This window comes from Theropithecus gelada, chromosome 19 (genome assembly GCF_003255815.1).
Source record: "Theropithecus gelada isolate Dixy chromosome 19, Tgel_1.0, whole genome shotgun sequence".
In the NCBI taxonomy this organism is placed as follows: Eukaryota; Metazoa; Chordata; class Mammalia; order Primates; family Cercopithecidae; genus Theropithecus; species Theropithecus gelada.
Genome location: NC_037687.1, coordinates 18,259,854 through 18,281,229, shown reverse-complemented (window position 1 = coordinate 18,281,229; position 21,376 = coordinate 18,259,854). Strand labels below are relative to the sequence as shown.

At 53.0% G+C, this 21,376-nt stretch overlaps 1 protein-coding gene across 2 annotated transcripts in view; it reads right to left on the bottom strand.

The window, feature by feature from the left end:
• The window catches only part of CRTC1 (CREB regulated transcription coactivator 1), a 100,701-nt gene extending 90,736 nt beyond the window's left edge, over nt 1-9,965 (bottom strand). For both annotated transcript variants that reach the window (XM_025367936.1, XM_025367937.1), the window contains exon 1: nt 9,760-9,965. In XM_025367936.1, coding sequence (XP_025223721.1) covers nt 9,760-9,885 — 126 coding nt within the window. In that variant the 5' untranslated portion in view covers nt 9,886-9,965. The remainder of the gene's footprint in view (nt 1-9,759) is intronic.
• Nucleotides 9,966-21,376: the final 11,411 nt, after the last annotated feature.

Sequence of the window (21,376 nt, the reverse complement as noted above, 5' to 3'; positions counted from 1 at the left end):
AAGCCTTCCCAGATTCCTCAGAGCAGATGGGCCTGGTTGCTGCACACCCTAACCACTTCTTTTTTTTTTTTAGACAGAGTTTCACTCTTGTTGCCCAGGCTGGAATGCAATGGCACGATCTCGGTTCACGGCAACCTCCACCTCCCGAGTTCAAGCGATTCTCCTGTCTCAGCCTCTCGAGTAGCTGGGATTACAGGCACATGCCACCACGCCCAGCTAATTTTTGTATTTTTAGTAGAGATGGGGTTTCATCATATTGGTCAGGCTGGTCTCGAAATCCTGACCTCAGGTGATCCACCTGCCTCGGCCTCCCAAAGTGCTGGGATTACAGGTGGGAGCCACCACGCCCGGCCTTCCCTGTCCCCACTCTTAGGACACAATCCAAACCCAAACACTGAGCTCCTGAACTCCAACCCCGACCCTGTGGTCTTGATCCTCCACCCCAGGCCCTGCTCCTGCTGTCTCCCTCTGTCTCATCCAGTGTAGAGCAAGGGCCCCTGCTCCTAAAAAGGGCTGAATGTAGGGGTCACCCTGGGCCTCGGTGGAAACCCCACACAGAACCTGTGGAGCCTGCTGGAGCCGGCTGGACTTACGCATCTGCAATCGGCCGCAGCCCTGTCCTGATGCGAAGTCCACAAGGTTACCTGGTGCTGCAGGCTCTGTCACGCCTGGGGGTCCTTGCCACTGGCTGAAGTCACAAATGACCACAAAGTGGGGGGCATGAAAAACAGAAATTAATTCCCTCACCATTCAGCAGGCCAGAAGTCAAGGGAATGGACCGGGCACGGTGGCTCACGCCTGTAATCCCAGCACATTGGGAGGCCGAGGCAGGTGGATCATTTGAGGCCAGCCTGGCCAACAGGGTGAAACCCATCTCGACTGAAAATAGAAAAATTACCCAGGTGTGGTGGCAGGAGCCTATAATCCCAGTTACTCGGGAGGCTGAGGCAGGATCGCCTGAACACGGGAGGAGGAGGTTGCAGTGAGCCGAGATCACGCCACTGCACTCCAACCTGGGCGACAGAGTGAGACTCTATCTCAAAAACAAACAAACGAAAAACAAAAAAAGGCACTGGCAGGGCTATGCTTCCTCCAGAGACTCTAGGGGAAGACCCTTCCTATCCTTTCCAGCTTCTGGGGGCTCCGGGCGTTTCTTGGCTTGTGACCACATCGCTCCAATCTTTGCCTCCGTTGTCACATGGTCCGCTCCCCTGTGTCTCTGTGTCCTTTCTTGTCTTTTTTTTTTTTTTTTGGAGAAAAGGGTCTCACTCTTTCGCCCCAGCTGGAGTGCAGTGGTACAACCATGGGTCACCACAGCCTTAACTCTTGGGCTCAAGCGATACTCCCGCTTCACCCTCCCAAGTGGCTGGGACTACAGGTGCATGCCACCACACCCGGTTAATTAAAAAAACTTTTTTTCATAGAGATGAGTTCTCACTTTGTGGCCCAGGCTGGTCTCAAACTCCTGGCTTCAAGTTATCATCCCATCTCAGCCTCTCAAAATGTTGGGATTACAGGCATGAGCCGCTGTGCCTGGTCCCCCTCCGACTTTTTCTTTTCTTTTTTTTGAGACAGGATCTCACTTTGTCACCCAGGCTGGAGTGCAGTGATGTGATCATAATTTACTGTAACCTCAAATTCCTGGGATCAAACAATCCTCCTGCCTCGGCCTCCGAAAACTCTGGGATTAGAGGCATGCACCACCACTCCCAGTCCACTCTTCAGTTTTTTTTTTTTGTTTTTTGTTTTTTTTGAGACGGAGTCTCACTCTGTCACCCAGGCTCGAGTGCAGTGGCGTGATCTTGGCTCACTGCAAGCTCTGCCTCCCGGGTTCACGCCATTCTCCTGCCTCAGCCTCCAGAGTAGCTGGGACTACAGGTGCTTGCCACCATGCCCGGCTAATTTTTTCGTATTTTTAGTAGAGACGGGGTTTCACCGTGTTAGCCAGGATGGTCTCGATCTCCTGACCTCGTGATCCGCCCGCCTCAGCCTCCCAAAGTGCTGGGATTATAGGCGTGAGCCACCGCGCCCGGCCATGGCCCACTCTTCATAAGGCCACGAGTCACTGGATTCAGGGCCACCCCCCAGGATGATCTCGTCTCTAGATCCTTACCTTAATGACATCTACAGAGACTTTTTTTCCAATTAAGGCCCAATTCACAGGTTACAGGGCTAGGAGGTGAGCAGATGTTTTTTAGTGGCCACCATTCAGCCTGCTGCAGGGCATGCAGCTCACAACCTGGGGAGTACTGAGACAGTTGGGCTTTTTGGAGGGGCCAGGGGAGTGATGAAGATGAGGGCAGCTCGCCCCACCTTCTGCTCAGGGAGCAGCTCAGGGAGTCCTGCCTGTATACGGAGGCTGTGGATGGCAGCAGACAGCTGAAGCAGCCAGCACAGAAACAAACGGCGCCAAAGCCAGGACTGGAGGGCGGGCTCCACACTCAGCTAACTGAGCCACCGCTGCGCTGTGCCTGCAGCCCAGGGGACCGTTTTACTCCAGCCTCTGCAAAGCCACCAGCTTCACAGGGTAGGTAAGAGCAGGAGAGTGCCCTCCTTCAGCCCTGTCCGTGCCACCATGACTGTTTTGCCTGGGTACTTTTTCTGGCCCAGGTGCTGCTGCCTGAGGTCCTCAGTGATCAGTCATAGGAGGAATCCCCAATGTCCTGAGCCCCTGACAAGCAGATGACACGCCCCTCCTCTCTTCCCCTCATCCCCAACAACCAATACTCCAGCACATCTGGGTGGCTCTGCTGCAGAAATGCCACCAAATCCACCCGCTCTCGGTCACCCCCTTGCTCCAGCCATCACTCCCCCTGATCTGGACATCTGCAGCAGCTGCTCACACCACACCCAGCCCACTCACAGCCACAGCCATCCTCCTAAACCACACGGTGTTCTCAAATGGATAAATGGAGAGTTACCAGAAGACCTGGTAACTCCACCCCAGCACATGCTCTGAGAAATGAAGACATACATCCACCCAAAAACATGGACACAGATGCCCATAGCAGCATGATTCACGACAGCCAAAGGTGGAAACCCGTGTTCATGGCCGGAGGAATGGACAAAATGGGGTAGATCCGCACCATGGTGTATGACATGAACCATTACTTAGCCATGCCAGTGATGGTGCACGACACTAGGAATAAACTCAACGACACTGAATTTTATGCTTAAAAACGGTCGGAATAGTAAATGTTATGTTACATACATATATTGCCATCAGTTTTTTTTTTTTTTTTTTGAGACAGAGTCTCACTCTGTCGCCCAGGCTGGAGTGCAGTGGCATAATCTTGGCTCGCTGCAACCTCTGCCTCCTGGGATCAAGCATTTCTCCTGTCTCAGCCTCCTAAGTAGCTGGGATTACAGGTGTGCGCCACCGTGCCCAGCTAATTTTTGTATTTTTGGTAGAGACGGGGTTTCACCATGTTGGCCAGGATGGTCTCGAACTCCCATCCTCAGGTGATTTGCCCACCTCCTTGGCCTCCAAAGTGCTGGGGTTATAGGCATGAGCCACTGCGTCTGTCCATGCCACCAATTTTAAGAAATAAATGAAGGCCAGGTTCAGTGGTTCACGCCTGTAATCTCAGCATTTTGGCAGGCCGAGGCAGGCAGATCACCTGAGGTCAGGAGTTCAAGATCAGCCTGGCCAACATGGAGAAACCCCGTCTCTACTAAAAATACAAAAATTAGCAGGGTGTGGTGGTGGGTGCCTTTGATCCCAGCTACTCAGGAGCCTGAGGCAGAAGATCACTTGAATTCGGAAGGCAGAGGTTGCAGCGAGCCATCATTGTGCTACTACGCTCCAGCCTGGGAGACACAGAAAGACTCTGTCTCAAAAAAAAAAAAAAAAGAAAAGAAAGAAAGAAAGAAATGAAGCACTGATCCAAGTTAGAGGCTTGAAGATATTATGCTAAGTAAAAGAAGACAGACACAAAAGGCTTCGTGGTGTAGGATTCACCTCACAGTGTAGGATTCTATTGATATGAAATGTCCAGAACAAGCAAATCCATAGAGACAGAGAGCAGATTAGTAGACCAGGTGCGGTGGCTCGTGCCTGCAATCACAGCACTTTGGGAGGCCGAGGCAGGTGAATCACTTGAGGTCAGGAGTTGGAGACCAGCATGCCCAACATGGCAAAACCCTGTCTCTACTAAAAAATATAAAAATTAGTTGGGTGTGGTGGCACCTGTCTATAATCCCAGCTACTCAGGAGGCTGAGGCAGGAGAATCTCTTGAACCCGGAAGGCAGAGGTTGCAGTGAGCTGAGATCGTGCCACTGCACTCCAGACTGGGTGACAGAGTTGAGACTCTGTCTCCAAAAAAAAGGAAAAAGAAACAAAGAAAGCAAAGCAGATTCGTGGCTGCCAGGGGCTGGGCAAGGGGAAGTCGGAAGTAACTGCTGACGAGGGCAGGGTCTCCTTCTGGGGGTACAAAATGTTCTCAAGTTGACTGGTGTTGGCTGTGCAAATGTGAATATACTAAAAGCCACTGAGTGGTGGAATGCCATGGAAATGACATCTCAATAAAGCTGTTACAAAAACAAAAGCAGGGCTAGGCGTGGTGGCTCATGCCTATAATCCCAGCATTCCGGTAAGCCGAGGCTGGAGGATCACCTGAGGTCGGGAGTTCGAGACCAGCCTGACCAACATGGCTAAACCCCATCTCTACTAAAAATACAAATTTACTCAGGTGTGGTGGTGCATGTCTGTAATCCTAGCTACTTAGGAGGCTGAGGCAGGAGAATCACTTGAACCCAGGAAGCGGAGGTTGCAGTGAGCCAAGATCACGCCACTGCACTCCAGCCTGGGCGACAGGGCGAGACTCCTTCTCAAAAAACAAACAAACAAATAAGCAGGGAAGCTTCCCAGGCCCCTGCCTCAAGGGAGATGCAAGCTCCTGCAGCCTCACCTGCCCTCCTCCCTGCTTTGCGCCCATTCTCAAACTCGCCAAGTCCTTCCCACCAAAGTGCTCTGACTGTGCCTGTCCCTGATCTGAAATGCTCTTCCCTGCTCTCTGGGGACGCCATGTCACCCCTGTCCTAGCCACTCCTAGCACGTGGCTGTGCCACTTCTCTCCCAGCATGTGCCACCTTCTGAGGGTGTCTGCTTCATTTGGGTGCAGCGATGCTCTCCTGTCCCCCCTAAAACCATGCTGGCTCCCCAAGAACACAGCCCCAGTATGTCCTGTACATTGCAGGATCCCCAACACCCCACGGTCTCCTGAGACCTGCCAGACAATGAAAATTGTCACTTGATGGAATGAACGCGCTGCCCCAACTTTACAAGTTAGGATTCTACGGCCTAGAGGGGTTGAGAAACCCGCCTAATGTCACACAGCAGAGCGCCATAGTTTTCCCTGCCTGTCACGCTGACCCAAGCCTAAGAATGGGAGGGAACGCCCGCACACCCACCCCTCCGCCCTAAGACCTGCAAACAGTCTCCCAACTTTACGCCCTGTCCCCCCACCTGACGCAGCCCTTCAGTGCTTGTGACCTGGTGAGGTCCCTGTCTTCTTCCAGCCAAACATCTGCTGACTCGCCTTCCACGGCAGTAAGACACCTCAGGTGCCATCACCACCGGCAACTGTGAACAGACACGCATGAGTGACTGCTGTCCTTTGGAATTCACAGGAGAGGAGCAGGTGATGACTGGACCATGCCTCACCTGGCTGCAGGTATGGCCAAACCCCTGCTGTCTACAGTATGGGAGGCAGCACGCCACGGCTGCAGGAGGGAAGCCTGCATCATATAGGTTCAGTCACCTGCTCCGGGCACTGTGGACATGCCACTTGGACTGTGCAGTGGCCAGTCAATCTGGGAATAAGCTTGCCCACCCTGGTCGCAGCCTGCCAGAGATGGCACAGCCATACAGGTGGGTGCAAAGGATGGAACTCTACCTGACCAGGTGCAAAGTTCACACCCAGGCCCACCTCACTGTTACACCTCTAATCAAAAGTTTCTCAGTCTTGGCTGGGCGCAGTGGATCACACCTGTAATCCCAGCAATTTGGGAGGCCGAGGTGGCCGAATCACCTAAGATCAGGAGTTCAAGACCAGCCTGGCCAACATGGTCTCTACTACAAATACAAAAATTAGCCGGGCATAGTGGCAGGTGCCTGTAATCCCAGCTACTCAGGAGGCTGAGGCAGGAGAATCACTTGAACCCGGGAGGCGGAGGTTGCAGTGAGCCAAGATTGCACCACCGCACTCCAGCCTGGGCAACAGAGCAAGAGTCTGTCTCAAAAAAAAAAAAAAGTTGGCCGGGCGCGGTGGCTCAAGCCTGTAATCCCAGCACTTTGGGAGGCCGAGATGGGCGGATCACGAGGTCAGGAGATCGAGACCATCCTGTCTAACCCAGTGAAACCCCGTCTCTACTAAAAAAATACAAAAAAAAAACTAGCCGGGCGCGGTGGCGGGCGCCTGTAGTCCCAGCTACTCGGGAGGCTGAGGCAGGAGAATGGCATAAACCCGGGACGCGGAGCTTGCAGTGAGCCGAGATCCGGCCACTGCACTCCAGCCTGGGCGACAGAGCCAGACTCCGTCTCAAAAAAAAAAAAAAAAAAAAAAGTTTCTCAGCCTTGGCACTGCTAACATCCAGGGCCTGATTATACCACACGATGGTGCCATCCTGTGTACCATACGGGGTTGGGCAGCATCCCCAGCCTCCACCCACCAGATGCTAGGAGCACCCCCTAATCATGATGACCCAAAATGTCTCCAGACATCACCAAGTGTCCCCTGGAGGGCAGAATCATCCCCTGCCCCAGAAAGAGAACAATGCTTTGTGTTTAAAAACCTAGTACAAGCTCACCTCTGCCCAGAGCCCACACTCCTCTGACCCCACGTGGTGAAGAAGATGGGAAATGGTTTCCAGAGCTGAAAAAACTGCTACCTGCATATGTTCAGAATCTTTTCTTTCTTTTTTTTTTTTGAGACAGAGTCTCACTCTGTTGCCCAGGCTGGAGTACAGTGGCACCATCTCAGCTCACGGCAACCTCCACCTCCCAGGTTCAAGGGATTCTTCTGCCTCAGCCTCCTGAGTAGCTGTGATTACAGGCACGTGCCACCATGTCCAACTAATTTTTGTATTTTTAGTAGAGATGGGTTTCACCATGTTGGTCAGGCTGGTCTCAAACTCCTGACCTCAGGTCATCCACTCACCTCAGCCTCTCAAAGTGCTGCGATTACAGGTGTGAGCCACTGCACCCAGCCTCAGAATTTTTCCAAATTCACTGATCAATGAATGGATAAACAAATACAACATATCCATACAATGGAATATTACTTGACCGTAAAAAGGAACAAAGCATTGATCCATGATACTACAGAGATAAACCTTGAAAACATGATGCTGAGTGAAAGATGCCAGTCACAAAAGGCCACGTGTTCTGTGATTCCGTTTATATAAAATGCCCAGAATAAGCAAACCCACAGAGACAGACGACAGCTTAGTGCTTGCCAGGTGCTGGGGGAGGGGGAATGGGGAGTGACTGTTAATGGGGATGGGGTTTCTTTCTGGGTGGATAAAAAAATGTTCTGGAATTACAAAATAGCGGTGGTTGCACAACTCTGTGAATATACTAAAAACCACCAAACTGTACACTTTAAACAAGTAAATTGTATGATGCGTGAATCATATCTCAATAAAGCTATTATTTTAAAGAGATGTTTTCAACAACAATGATCTATTTCCAATCCCACGCAGAAACTGGACTTCTAATCAGAATGACACCCATGAACCTACTGTGACCCCTTTCTTCTGGTCACACTGCAAATATTTGACACCAACTGAATACCAGCACACACCATGTGCTAGAGATAAGAAGTGGCCACTCCTACCTCAGAAGCCCTGATATGTGGGGGACACTCATGTGGAAGGATGCTCAAGTCGCACACTTTCTTCTTATTTATTTATTTATTTTTTTTGACATGGAGTTTCACTCTTGTCACCCAGGCTGGAGTGCAGTGGCGTGATCTCGGCTCACAGAAACCTCCGCCTCCCAGGTTCAAGTGATTCTCCTGCCTCAACCTCCTGAGTAGCTGGGATTACAGGTGCCTACCACCACGCCCGGCTAATTTTTATATCTTTAGTAGACATGGGGTTTCACCACGTTGGCCAGGCTGGTCTCGAACTCCTGACCTCAGGTGATCTGCTGCCTCAGCCTTCCAAAGTGCTGGGATTACAGGCGTGAACCACTGCGCCTGGCCATCTTTTTTTTTTTCATTCATTCATTCATTCACCAGCCATCTCTTTCTCTACATCCTGAGCAAGAAAGTAGCTGCTTGGAGCTGGAGGGACAGATGTGGCACACTCACCTAGCGTGCCTAAAGCAGTACCTGGCTGACAGCGAGCTCCCAATCATTACCAACACGGAAATGAAGACACAAATCCTAGTCTATAAGGTCACAATCTCTCAGAGAAACAAACAACTAGTTACAAAGTAACACAACCCGAAAGTGCTACCTAAGGAATCCGAGACTGAGGTTAAGTCCACCTGAGCCAGTCACATCAGTGGCCGAATCCAGAAACCAGGGATATGAGCATCTGCAAAGCCCCCACCCAAACCCTCCCCAAGGCCCCAGGATGCAGGAGAGAGGTCTCACCACACTGCAAGAACGAAGTGGAGATTCAGCATCACCTTTGCAAAGTGTGCTCACCGCCCTTGCCCAGGAGGAAGGTCTTGCTAGAATGCCTGACAAGGGAAGAAACTGAGGCCTGAGGAACTCAGGTGCCTTGCCGTGCTCAGACACCAGCCCCAATCAAGCCCCTACTCCCGGCCCACAACAACTTCCCAGGTGAGATTTGCAGGGTATCTGCTCTGCCAGCCTGGCAGAACCTGGCCTTTTCCTGCACACCAAATGCACCCAGCCACCTGAGGCAGACCTGGCCCTCTGCCCTGGTCCTGGGAGGGCAGGGGCCATCCGTGGTCAGCGTCCCCTGTTCCACTAGGAGGAACATCACCTGGTCCCCACCATATGGGCTACATGGAGAAGGGGCAGCTGTCTCTACTCCAAGTTCCAGGACCGAGCACAATCTGCCTTTTTGGCCCCCCTCTGGATCCCCTGGGGGACAGGATCTGACCATTCCCTCAGCTGTCCAAGAGGGAGAGATCCCTGTCCCACCTCAGCTCTGCAAGTGGGGACATCTGTTCCTCCTCCAACACCCAGGGAGTAAAGGCACAGGTAACAATGACGTAGAGACACCGGTCCCCCCCAGGCAGCAAGGATGGAAGGGCATCTGTCCCTCCCAGGTAGCAAGGATGCGGGGGCACTTGCAACCTCACCCCCAGCTACCAACGGTGCTTGCAAGCAGCACCCAGCTCATACACCTGTGTCATCTTGCCCCCCAGGTAGCAATGATGCGGGGGCACCTGTCCCTTCCAGGTAGTAATAATGTGGGGCACCTGTCCCCCTCGGGTAACAATGATGTAGGGACACCTGTCCCCTGTCAGGTAACGACAAGGTACTGGCACCTGTTCCCTCCTAGTAGTAATGATGTAGAGGCCCCTATCTCCTCCGGGGAGCAGTGATGTGGGGGCACCTGTACCCCATCAGGTATGGATGATGTGGGGTCACCTGTCCCGCCCACGACGCCCGGGGCGTGGGGACACCTGTCCCCCTCGGGCCGTGCCAAGCCCCGCCCCCGTCGCGCGCGCCCCGCCCCCGCCGCGCCCCCCCCCCGCCCCGTGCACGCGCCGGACACGCGCCCCCTCCCTCCCTCCGCCGGCCCTGAAGGGTCGGCGCCGGCAGCCCCCTTACCCGCGCGGCCCGCGTCAGGCTCAGGTCCTTCATGACCTCCTCGAAGGCCGCCGTCTCCTCCGCCTGCTTCTGATTGTGCAGCGCGATCTTCTCGCTGAATTTCCGCGGATTGTTCGAAGTCGCCATCTTCTCGCCGCCGCCTCCTCCTCCTCCTCCTCCTCCACCTCCTCGCCCCCCCCACTCGCCCGTGCCACCGCGCAAGCGCCGGCTGGGCCCACGGGCGGCGAGCTGTGCGCAGGCGCGCCGGCGGTCGTGAGCGCGGCGCAGGCGCACGGGAGCGGCGCGCGGCGCGGGGGCGAAGGCGCATGCGCGCGCCCCGGCGGCGCGCTCGGGGCCCGCGGGAAGTGCAGTGGGGCGCGAGTGGAAATTTCAGCGCCGGCGCAGTGATCCGCCGCCTGGCCCGCTGGACAGCGGCCGCCTGGCTGTTGGACAAGGACCGCGAACCGGCTGGGGCACTGGAGCCCCCAAAAGGGAGACGGCCTGACCCAGATCCTCCCAATTCACAAGGGTGGGGCCAGGCACCCCGCCAAGGATTGGTAGCACCCCAAGGTTGAACCTGGGTTTGGACTAAGCTCTGAAAACAGACTAGGGCGTTGGTCACTCATGCATTCATTCATTCAAGGAATATTTACTGAGCACGTACTATGTGCCAGGCAAACTGGGGTACAGGCGTGAACAAGCAGAGGTGATCCTGCCCTTATGGAGTGTACAGTCAGAGAGGGGGCAGACATAGCACACAAATAACCAAGAACTTTTCAGATGGAGATAAATGTGATGCGGTAAATAACACCAGTGGCCAGCCACAGAACATTCGGGAGGGGGGCTCCTGCAGCCACCACAGACAGGGAGGCAGGAAGTTATCTTAGCTAAGACCTGAACCCTGCAATCGGCCCCCTCAGTCCATAAACCTAGCGGTTGCCCTTAACGACTTTCTTTTTTTTTTTTTTTTTTTTCTCGAGACCGAGTTTTGCCCTTGTTGCCCACACTGGAGTGCAGGGGTTCGATCTCGGCTCACTGCAACCTCCTCCTCCCGGGTTCAAGCCATTCTCCTGCCTCAGCCTCTCCAGTAGCTAGGATTACGGGCATGCGCCACCACGCCCAGCGAATTTTTGTATTTTTAGTAGAGACTAACGACCATGTTGGCCAGGCTAGTCTTGAACTCCTGATCTTAGGTGATCCACCCGCCTCGCCCTCCCTAAGTGCTGGGATTACAGGAGTGAGCCACCACGCCCAGCCAACGACGGTCTTTTCCCATTCCTTTGCAATAGGCATGTTGCTGTTCTCTGGATACCTAAGCCCAAAGAACAGGAGTTACAGAGCTTCAGCCTTCCCTCTGCGTACTTCTCCAGTCCAGTCTTATTCAAGGATCTCTATTTTGCAAAAAGGTGCTAACAGAAGGGTCCATAAATCCCATCAAGACTCAGCAGTCTTGAGCAGAGAAAGAATGAGCAGAGACTCCCTGATGGCAGGGTGGTGAGCCAGGGGAGCAGGAGGGACTCTGACCCTCCCTCCCTCAAGAGAGGGACCCCCAGCCACCAATATTGAAAGTTTATATTCAGGAGGCTGCAGGGATTTCAGAGCTACGGGCTGGGTGGAAGCTAGGAAGGTCAGCTGGGGGAATTCACGGTAGCTCTAACTGCACAACAAGCACACATTTTATTGGACTGAGGATGGCTGGAGGGGATGCTGACATTTTCCAAACATTATTTGATTCACGCTTTACAACAGGTAATAAAATGCCCATGTTAAATATATAGATATAGATAGATATGTAGATATATACATCGATTTTCATTTGGAATGCCTTGGACATTGCCACTGCCCTACTTTATCTTTGTTTTGAGACAGAGTCTCACTCTGTCGCCCAGGCTGGAGTGCAGTGACGCGACCTTGGCTCACTGCAATCTCCGCCTCTCAGGTTCAAGCGATTCTCCTACCTCAGCCTCCTGAGTAGCTGGGATTACAGGCATGCACCACGATGCCCAGCTAATTTTTATGGGGTTTTTTTTTTTTTTTTTTTTTTTTGAGACGGAGTCTCTGTGGCCCAGGCTGGAGTACAGTGGCACGGATTCAGCTCACTGCAACCTCTGCCTCCGGGGTTCAAGTGATTCTCCTGCCTCAGCCTCCCAAGTAGCTGGAATTACAGGCACCCGCCACCACACCCGGCTAATTTTTGTATTTTTAGTAAAGACAGGGTTTCACCATGTTGGCCAGGCTGGTCTTGAACTTCTGACCTCAGGTGATCTGCCTGCCTTGGACTCCCAAAGTGCTGGGATTACAGACGTGAGCCACCGCGCCCAGCCATCTTGCTTCTTGATATGATTTTGCGCACTTTGGTAACCTCCTATACTTTTTGCCTAGCAAGCATATTCCTTCCACCACCCCACTCCCTCAACTTTTTAGTGTCAACAACCTGCATTTGGGGAACACTGGTTCTGACTTTCAGTCTGTGAGATGTGAATGGCCTGGTCTCACCACTCTCCCACTACACAAACACCCCTCCCTAAGGTGGAAGTCTTGGTCAATCAGCATAGCCCATTGCGCTGGCCATCAAGATTGGTTCAGACCAGGCTGGGTGTTGTGGCTCATGCCTGTAATTCCAGCACTTGGGAGGCCAAGGCAGGAGGATCATTTGAGTCTAGGAGCTTGAGACCAGCCTGAAGCTAGACTCACCTGCCTTTTCAGTTATGTGAGCCAAAAATTTATTCCCTTTTGTGCTTGTCTATTTGTTTTCTTGTTTGTTTGTTTGCTTGTTTTTTCAGACAGGGTCTCACTTTGTCGCCCCGGCTGAAGTGCAGTGGCAGGATCATGCTCACTGAAGCCCCAACCCTTAGGCTTAGGTGATCCCCCCACCTCAGCCTTCCAGGTAGCTGGGACAGGTGTGCACCATCATGCGTGGCTAATGTCTTGTGGTTTTTGTAGAGACAGGGATTCACCCTGTTGCCCAGGCTGGTCTCAAACTCCTGGGCTCAAGTGATCCACTCCCCTCAGCCTCCCAAAGTGCTGAGATTACAGGTGTGCACCACCACGCCTGGCCTGCCGAAATCTATTTCAAGTCCTTTTTCTGTTCCTGGTTCTGACTGAGACTGCAGCTTCTGTGAGTCCAATGCAAGACTGGGCCTGCTACATATATGGCTTCAAGGTTTTTTTTTGGAAACAGAGTCTTACTAGGTCTCCCAGGCTGGAGTGCAGTGGTACGATCTCGGCTCACTGCAACCTCTGCCTCCCAGGTTGAAGCAATTCTTCTGCGTCAGCCTCCAGAGTAGCTGGGACTACAAGCATGCGTCACCAAGCCCAGCTAATTTTTGTATTTTTAGTAGAGATGGGGTTTCACCTTGTTGGCCAGGCTGGTCTCGAACTCCTGACCTCAGATGATCCTCCTGCCTTGGCATCCCAAAGTGCTGGGATTATAGGCGTGAGCCACCACGCCTGACTGGCTTCTAGTTCTTGACAGCATCCTGTGAGGTCAGAGAAGAAACAAAGACAAAGAGCAGGGACAGCAGCTGCCCTAGCAACTTATGCACCAAAATTCATGCCTCACAGCCGACCTCAGCTGCTTCCACACACTGAGTTTTGTAGGCTTTAAATGAAGTTAATAAGCGTCAACTGCCTTACTCCTAAGAAGAGCTCCGTAATTGATGCCACTTACCCTGATCAATTATATATATCTTTTTTTTTTCTTTTTTTTTTTTTTTGAGGCGGAGTCTCCCTCTGTCGCCCAGGCTGGAGTGCAGTGGCCGGATCTCAGCTCACTGCAAGCTCCGCCTCCCAGGTTTACGCCATTCTCCTGCCTCAGCCTCCCGAGTAGCTGGGACTACAGGTGCCCGCCACCTCGCCCGGCTAGATTTTTGTATTTTTTAGTAGAGACGGGGTTTCACCGTGTTAGCCAGGATGGTCTTGATCTCCTGACCTTGTGATCCGCCCATCTCGGCCTCCCAAAGTGCTGGGATTACAGGCTTGAGCCACCGCGCCCGGCCTTTTTTTCTTTTTTGAGACACAGTTTCGCTCTGTTACCCAAGCTGGAGTGCAGTGTTGCAATCTCGGCTCACTGCAACCTCCGCCTCCCAGGTTCAAGCAATTCTCCTCCTACTTCAGCCTCCCCAGTAGCTGAGATTACAGGTGTGTACCACGACGCCTAGCTAATTTTTTCTTTTTTTTTTGAGATGGAGTTTCACTCTGTCGCCCAGGCTGGAGTGCAGTGGCGAGATCTCGGCTCACTGCAGCCTCTACCTTCTAGGCTCAAGAGATTTTCCTGCCTCAGCCTCCTAAGTAGCTGTGACTACAGGTGTAGGCCACCACACCTGGCTAATTTTTATTTTTTTAGTAGAGACGGGATTTCGCCATGCTGGCCAGGTTGATTTCGAACTCCTGACCTCAAGTGATCCTCCTGGCTCAGCTTCGCGAAGTGCTGGGATTACAGGCATGAGCCACCGCTCCTGGCCCTGTAGACTTTAAATGAAATTAATATGTGTCAACATATGTTAATATGTTAATATGTGTCTTGCTCCCAAGAGGTGCTCCATAAATGTCACTTACCCTGATCACTTACATATATCTGCACTAAGCCAGTTTCCAGACACAGGAAGATGGAAGAGAAAAGAATTCGGGGGCTAGCAGGGGTTACAGCAAGGAGCCATCCTGGGCATGTGCAGAAGTAAGTCTGCTGCTCTTCCTACTCACCCCCATTCACCCCGCGCCTGCCTGGCGTGAAACTTGATCCATCCTAAACCCTGGTGATGAGTCAGAGGAAGCAGCCAGCCCGCTCATTGTGCAATGGCCAGACAGCAGCCCAAGCCCCCCTTCTTGCTCCATTGACCCCCAGCCCTGAGAAGGGCGAGGCATCAGTGTCCAGTGACCCGGGCAGAATCCAACCCTGAGGCTTTCACTTTCTTCCTTCATCAAAGGAACTTGCTGCCACCCAGTGTGGTCCAACACTGCTCCTCACAGCAGCCCTGCGGGCTTTGCAAAGCAGGACAGATACCACACTCCCATGGCTTGGCACAGTGGCTCATGCCTGTAATCCCAGCACATTGGGAGGCAGAGGTGGTGGAGCACCTGAGGTCAGGAGTTCGAGACCAATCTGACCAACATGGTGAAACCCCGTCTCTAAAAAAAAAAAAATAAAAAAAATACAAAAATTAGCTAGGCATGATGGCGGGTGCCTGTAATCCCAGCTACTCAGGAGGCTGAGGCAGGAGAATCGTTTGAACCTGTGAGGTGGAGGTTGCAGTGAGTCGAGATCGCACCATTGCACTCCAGCCTGGGCGACAGAGTGAGACTCCATCTCAAAAAAAAAAAAAAAAACCTCCTCCTGGCAGCCCCCCATGCTTATGCCCAGCTCTGTTCTCACTCCAGCCACATGGGCCTCTTCGCTGTTCCCTCTGCCTGGATTGCGCTCCTCCAAGACGCTTTCGTGGCTGGCTCCTTCTCAACTTGCAGGCCTCTGCTCTGAGAGACCCTCCTGAAGGGTCTAGCTGAAGCGGCCCTCCAGTGTCTCTTTCCATGACCCAGAAACATCCCACTCTCTGAAGGCAGCTGTTTCTAGGGTCTCATCCCTTGTAGATTGAGCTGAGATTATGTTCACCTTTCTCAAAGAGGCCACGGCCAGGCCAGAGTTCCCTGTGTGCCTGTGGAATGTGGAAAGGGCACAGACATACATGATTTCATATGTTTTTGTTCGTTCGTTTGTGTGGTTTTGTTTTTTGTTTTGTTTTGTTTTGAGATGGAGTCTCGCTCTGTCACCCAGGCTGGAGTGCAGTGGTGCAATCTCGGCTCACTGCAAGCTCCGCCTCCCGGGTTCACACCATTCTCCTGCCTCAGCCTCCCGAGTAATTGGGACCACAGGCACCCGCCACCATGCCCGGCTAATTTTTTGTATTTTTAGTAGACATGGGGTTTCACTGTGTTAGCCAGGACGGTCTCGATCTCCCGACCTCGTGATCTGCCCGCCTCAGTTGCATGTTTGTTTTTAAGACAGAGTCTTGCTCTGTCACCCAGACTGGAGTGCAGTGGTGCGAACTCAGCTCACTGAAACCTCCACCTCCACACCTGTAATGTCAGCACTTTGGGGGACTGAGCGGGGGGCGGATAACCTGAGGTCAGGAGTTTGAGACCAGCCTGGCCAACATGGTGAAACCCCGTCTCTACTAAAAATACAAAATAGGCCGGGCGCGGTGGCTCAAGCCTGTAATCCCAGCACTTTGGGAGGCCGAGATGGGCGGATCACGAGGTCAGGAGATTGAGACCATCCTGGCTAACACGGTGAAACCCCATCTCTACTAAGAAATACAAAAAATAGCCGGGCGAGGTGGCGGGCGCCTGTAGTCCCAGCTACTCGGGAGGCTGAGGCCGGAGAATGGCGTGAACCCGGGAGGCGGAGCTTGCAGTGAGCTGAGATCCGGCCACTGCACTCCAGCCTGGGCGACAGCGCGAGACTCCATCTCAAAAAAAATAAAATAAAATAAAAATACAAAATAACATTAACTGGGCGTGGTGGCACAGGCCTGTAAACCCAGCTACTGGGGAGGCTGAGGAAGGAGAATCGCTTGACCCGGGGAGGTCAAGAAACTCTTGAGCATTTCTGTGGGGTCCACCACTTATCAGTGCTCAAGCTGTGTGACAATGGAAAACTGTCTTCACCTCTCTGAGCCTCACTGCCCTCCTCTGCTAAATGTGGTGCTCCTCATAGCACGCTCTTGGAAAGATCAAACAGATAACACATGGAAAGCACTTAGCTCAGTGCCTGCTTCATCCAAGCACTTAGCAACTGTTAGGAAAGCAAAACGCTACTTCGCAATGTTAGTTTTCATGCTTTGCTTCTCAGCTCTTCCTTATATGGGATCTTAGTCGATTTGGGGTACCCACATTGTGTGGAGGTGAATTAGGGCCATTGGAGCTGAGAGGCAAAGAGGAAAACAATCCCTGGTCTGTCTTTGACTTCCAAAAGAGGCTCTCATCGTACAGAGTTTTTAAAGGGCAAAGCAAAAGCCAGGTCTGATCATGGAGAGGGAAAGGACCCAAGAGAAGCCAGCAACACCCCTCCTTACGATAAGGTTACAGAAGAACCCAGGCCCCTCATCCTTCCACCCAGGCTTGAGTGGTGGGTGGCGGGTGGGACAGGGTGGGCTGCCAAGGAGGGTAGTGAGAGGCTGGAACTGGGCAGGCGGGCCACCCAGGGCTCAAGTCTAGGGACCCAGCCACTTGCACTGAGGGGTAGATAGCTGAAGTGTGTGTTGGAAAACTGGTTGGTTGGCTGAGTGCGGTGGCTTGTGCCTATATTCTCAGCACTTTGGGAGGCAGAGGCAGGAGGACTGCTTGAGCTCAGGAGTTCGAAACCAGCCTGGGAAACATAGGGAGACTGGGACAGGCTCCCAGGGACACCTACAGCGTCCATGCCCTCAAACTTGGCCAAGGCCCCACTGACCTCCCAACATCCAGACCCCCATCTACTGTCCAAGAGCCTGGGGCACTCACAGCCCCCACTCACCTGAAACAAAAAAAAAAAAGAGAGAGAGAGGGATCCCTCGACCTCCAGGGGGCAGTGGCTGCTAAGGAGATGCAGAACGGGCTTTTCGTTTTGGTTGCCAGCATCTGGGTCCCCCATCCAAGTTTGGGGAGTCCCCCCACAGAGGGAAGTTGGTCGCCCTGCTAACGAGAGGCCCCCAAGCCAAGGGTGACCCATCGAACTATTGGCCCCAGTTCCCACCTGTTCCTGCGTCCCTGCCCTCTACAGTTCTTCCTTCCAGGTTGAAGGCACTTCCCCATTCCTGATGTGGGGCTCAGCCGTGTCATTTGTTTGGCCAAAGACTTATGGGCAGGTCAGGCATAGTGGCTCACACCTGTAATCCCAGCACTTTGGGAGGCCGAGGCAGGTGGATCACTTGAGGCCAGGAGTTCAAGACCAGCCTGGCCAGCAAAGCAAAACCCCATCTCTACTAAAAATACAAAAATTAGCCAGGCGTGGTGGCACACACCTGTAATCCCAGCTACTCGGGAGGCTGAGGCAAGAGAATCGCTTGATCCCGGGAGGTGGAGGTTGCAGTGAGCTGAGATTGCACCACTGCACTCCAGCCTGGGTGACAAAGGGAGACTCAGTCTCAAATAAATAAATAAATGAATAAGCTGCTCTTGGTGGCATGCGCCTATAGTTCTAGGTAGTCGGGAGGCTAAGGTGGGAGTATCACTTGAGCCCAGGGGGTTGAGGCTGCAGTGAACCATGATTGCACTGCTGCACTCCAGCCTGGGTGACAGAGCAAGACTCCATCTCAAAAAAAAAAAAAGACTTATGGGCAGATATGATAGTGTGTGAGTCCCGAATTGAGACCCTATGAGGCCTCACGTGATTCCACTTGTCCTCAGACACCTGCAGAAGGAAAACGTGCCCTGGCTAGCTGCTGTTCCAGCAGGAGGCAAGAACCTGTGGAGCAGGGCCTCTGGACCACTCTGCATCCTTGCACCTGGAAGCAGAGCTGCCTGGCCAAGGCCAGCCTACAGCAGACACCACCTCCGCTGACTCACAGACATGTGAAAAACAAACGTTTATTGTTGCATGCCATTGAGACTTGGGGGTGTTTGTTGCACAGCAGTGGCTGACTAATACACATGAATGTACTCACTTTCACCATTCCTGGGACAGCTGGGGAATGGCGTGGGATACTGGCTGGGCCACCGGGATGTTTCCATGCAGGCACAAGTGCTACAGAGAAACAGCATCAGGGCAGGGCCATCTGTTTTCCAGGGGCAGCTGTGGCTGAGTGCCCAGGGCAGATGGCAGTGCCAACGGAGGCGTCTGGATTCTGCAGTGGTGGCAGGATTGTCCTCTGGCACAATTTCAGCTGAAGGCCTAGCTGCCTCACCCCTTTGATACCATTGTTTTCTTTTTCTTTTTCTTTTTCTTGTTTTGAGACAGGGTCTCACTGTGTTACCCAGGCTGGAGTGCAGTGGCACAATCACAGCTCATTGCAGCCTTGATCTCTGGGGCTCAAGCAATCCTCACCTCACCCTCCTGTGTAGCTGGGACTACAGGTGTACGCCACTATGCCAGGCTAATTTCTCTATTTTTTTGTAGAGACGGGGTTTTGCTGTGTTGCTGGTCTCCAACTCCTGGGCTCAAGAGATCTGCCTGCCTCAGCCTCCCAAAGTGCTGGGAATAGAGTCTCTAAACCAAAAAAAGAAAAAAGAAAGAAAGAAAAAAAGAGAGAGGCATAGTCGTGCCCCCTCCCAGAAATCATGGGCCACCAGTCATAACATCCCAGCACCTCTGACCTCCAGTCTCCTCGTTATGAGAAATAATGTCTGCACTGCAGAAAACACTAATGGCCAGATATGCTTGTCACCAAACAGTTCCAAAATTATAACGTAAATGTGGCAGATGCTGGAGTTTTCCCATCTCATGTCAGAGTTTTTACTTGCAAGCAACAGAAACTGACTCTAGACTATTTATTTATTTTATATTATTTATTTATTTATTTTGGAGTCTTGCTCTGTTGCCTGGGCTAGAGTGTAGTGGTTCAATCTTGGCTCACTGCAACCTCCACCTCACAGGTTCAAGCAATTCTCCTGCCTCAGCCTCCCGAGTAGCTAGGATTACAGGCGTGAATCACCACACCTGGCTAATTTTTGTATTTTTAGTAGAGACAGGGTTTCATCATGTTGACCAGGCTGGTCTTGAACTCCTGACCTCAAGTGATCTGCCCGCCTCAGCCTCCCAAAGCGCTGAGATTATAGGTGTGAGCCACTGCATTCAGCCTGGACAATTTAAATAGCCAACGTGTGTATTGCAAAACTGGTTGGTTGGCTAGGCACGGTGGCTCATGTCTATAATCCCAGCACTTTGGGAGGCCAAGGCAGGAGTGCTGCTTGAGCCCAAGAGTTCAAAACCAGCCTGGACAACATAGTGAGACTGTCTCTATTTTTAAAAAAAAAAAAAAAGGCCAGGCGTGGTGGCTCACTCCTGTAATCCCAGCACTTTGAGAGACCAAGGCAGGCAGATCACTTGAGGTCAGGAGTTCAAGACCAGCCTAGCCAACATGGCGAAACCTCATCTGTACCAAAAATACAAAAATTAGCCGGGAGTGGTGGCGTGCACCTGTAATCCCAGCTACTCAGGAGGAGGCTGAGGCAGGAGAATCGCTTGAACCCGGGAGGCACAGGTTGCAGTGAACTGAGATGGCGCCATCGCACTCCAGGCTGGGCGACAGAGTGAGACTCCATCTCAAAAACGAAACACAAAAAATTGTTTGGTAGCTCACAGAAGTGATGAGAAGGCTGGAAAACTAGGCTCAGAAAAACAGGCTGGAGTGCAGTGTTGCAATCACAGCTCCTTGCAGCCTAGAACTCCTGGGCTCAGGTGATCTTCCCACCTTCACCTCCCCCAGTAGCTGGGACTACAGGTGTGCGCCACCCTGACCAGCTTTTTCTTTTCTTCTTTTTTTTTGTAGCGATAAGTTCTCACTATGTCACTCAGGGCTGGTCTTGAACTCTTGGACTCAAGCGATCCTCCTGCCTCGGCCTCCTGAAGCTCTGGGATTACAGGCATGAGCCACCGCACCCAACCTGAGTGTGCTCTCTTAACTTGCTCCTCCTGGCCACAAGATGGCTGCAGAAGCCCCTGGCATTGTGTCCTCATAAGAAGCAGTAAGGGAGGGAAGGGGGCAACAAGGGCTCTCTCTCCCTTGTCCAGAAACACCCGACCCCTTCAAGCTTGCTGGCCAGAGCTGGGAAACATGCCCAGATTGCAAACAACCCCAGCAAAAGGCATTGCCAAGAACGGCTCAGCTGAATCTTAACTCCGGAGGCTGGGCACATTGCTGTTGGGTTCTGATGGTGAGGAGGGAGGAATGGCTGCCCGGCTGGCCATCAGAATGAGAGCGACAGGAAGACGAGAACGAAGCAGGGGCCTTGCTGGGGGTGGAGCACCGCTTGGTGTCCTCCTTCCCCCAGGGTGTGCACACAGAAGGTGCCCATGGCCGCTGGTGTGAAGAAGGCTGCCCTCACTTTCCCGCCCCAGCACCTCTCCTTTGTGCAGCAAACATTCGAGCTATGCCCTGTCTGTGCCAGGCTCTGTGTTAGGTGCTGGGCTGCTGATATCCACGCCTGGGCGCCCCGAGGAAGAGCAGAGCCTGAGGCTGCACTGTGCAAAGTGAATCTCCAGGGCCCGTGAGAACGGACGAGCTGGAGCTGCTTCCTCGGAGAGGGAGCCAGGGGCGGGTTTCCAAGCTGGCCAGGTCCGGGGCGGATTCCCACCTCACACGGCTCCCCAGAGGCCCCCTTGGCCCTCACTTGTTGAGAGGCCCCAGAAGTCACACTTGGCCTCCCTCTTGCGGGCCTGCATCTGACCGTCCCGAGAGACAGCGTTTTCCCACAGCCCGAGCCCAGGTGCGAGGGAGGCTCCTGCGGCCGGCGTCCAGGCCTCAGCGAGGAGGCAGGGCATCTGGAAGTAGACAGGCTTTCCCCAGGCTCGGGGCGGTGCCGGGTTCCAGACCCCTCTGGGCCGCCAGGCAGAGTGGGCTACGCTGCTCCGGGGGTGCATGCACAGATATGTGTGTGTGTGCACATGTGTGTGCGTTTCACCGTGTGCGGGTGAGCATGTGAACATGCTGCAGTGTGTATGGGCGAG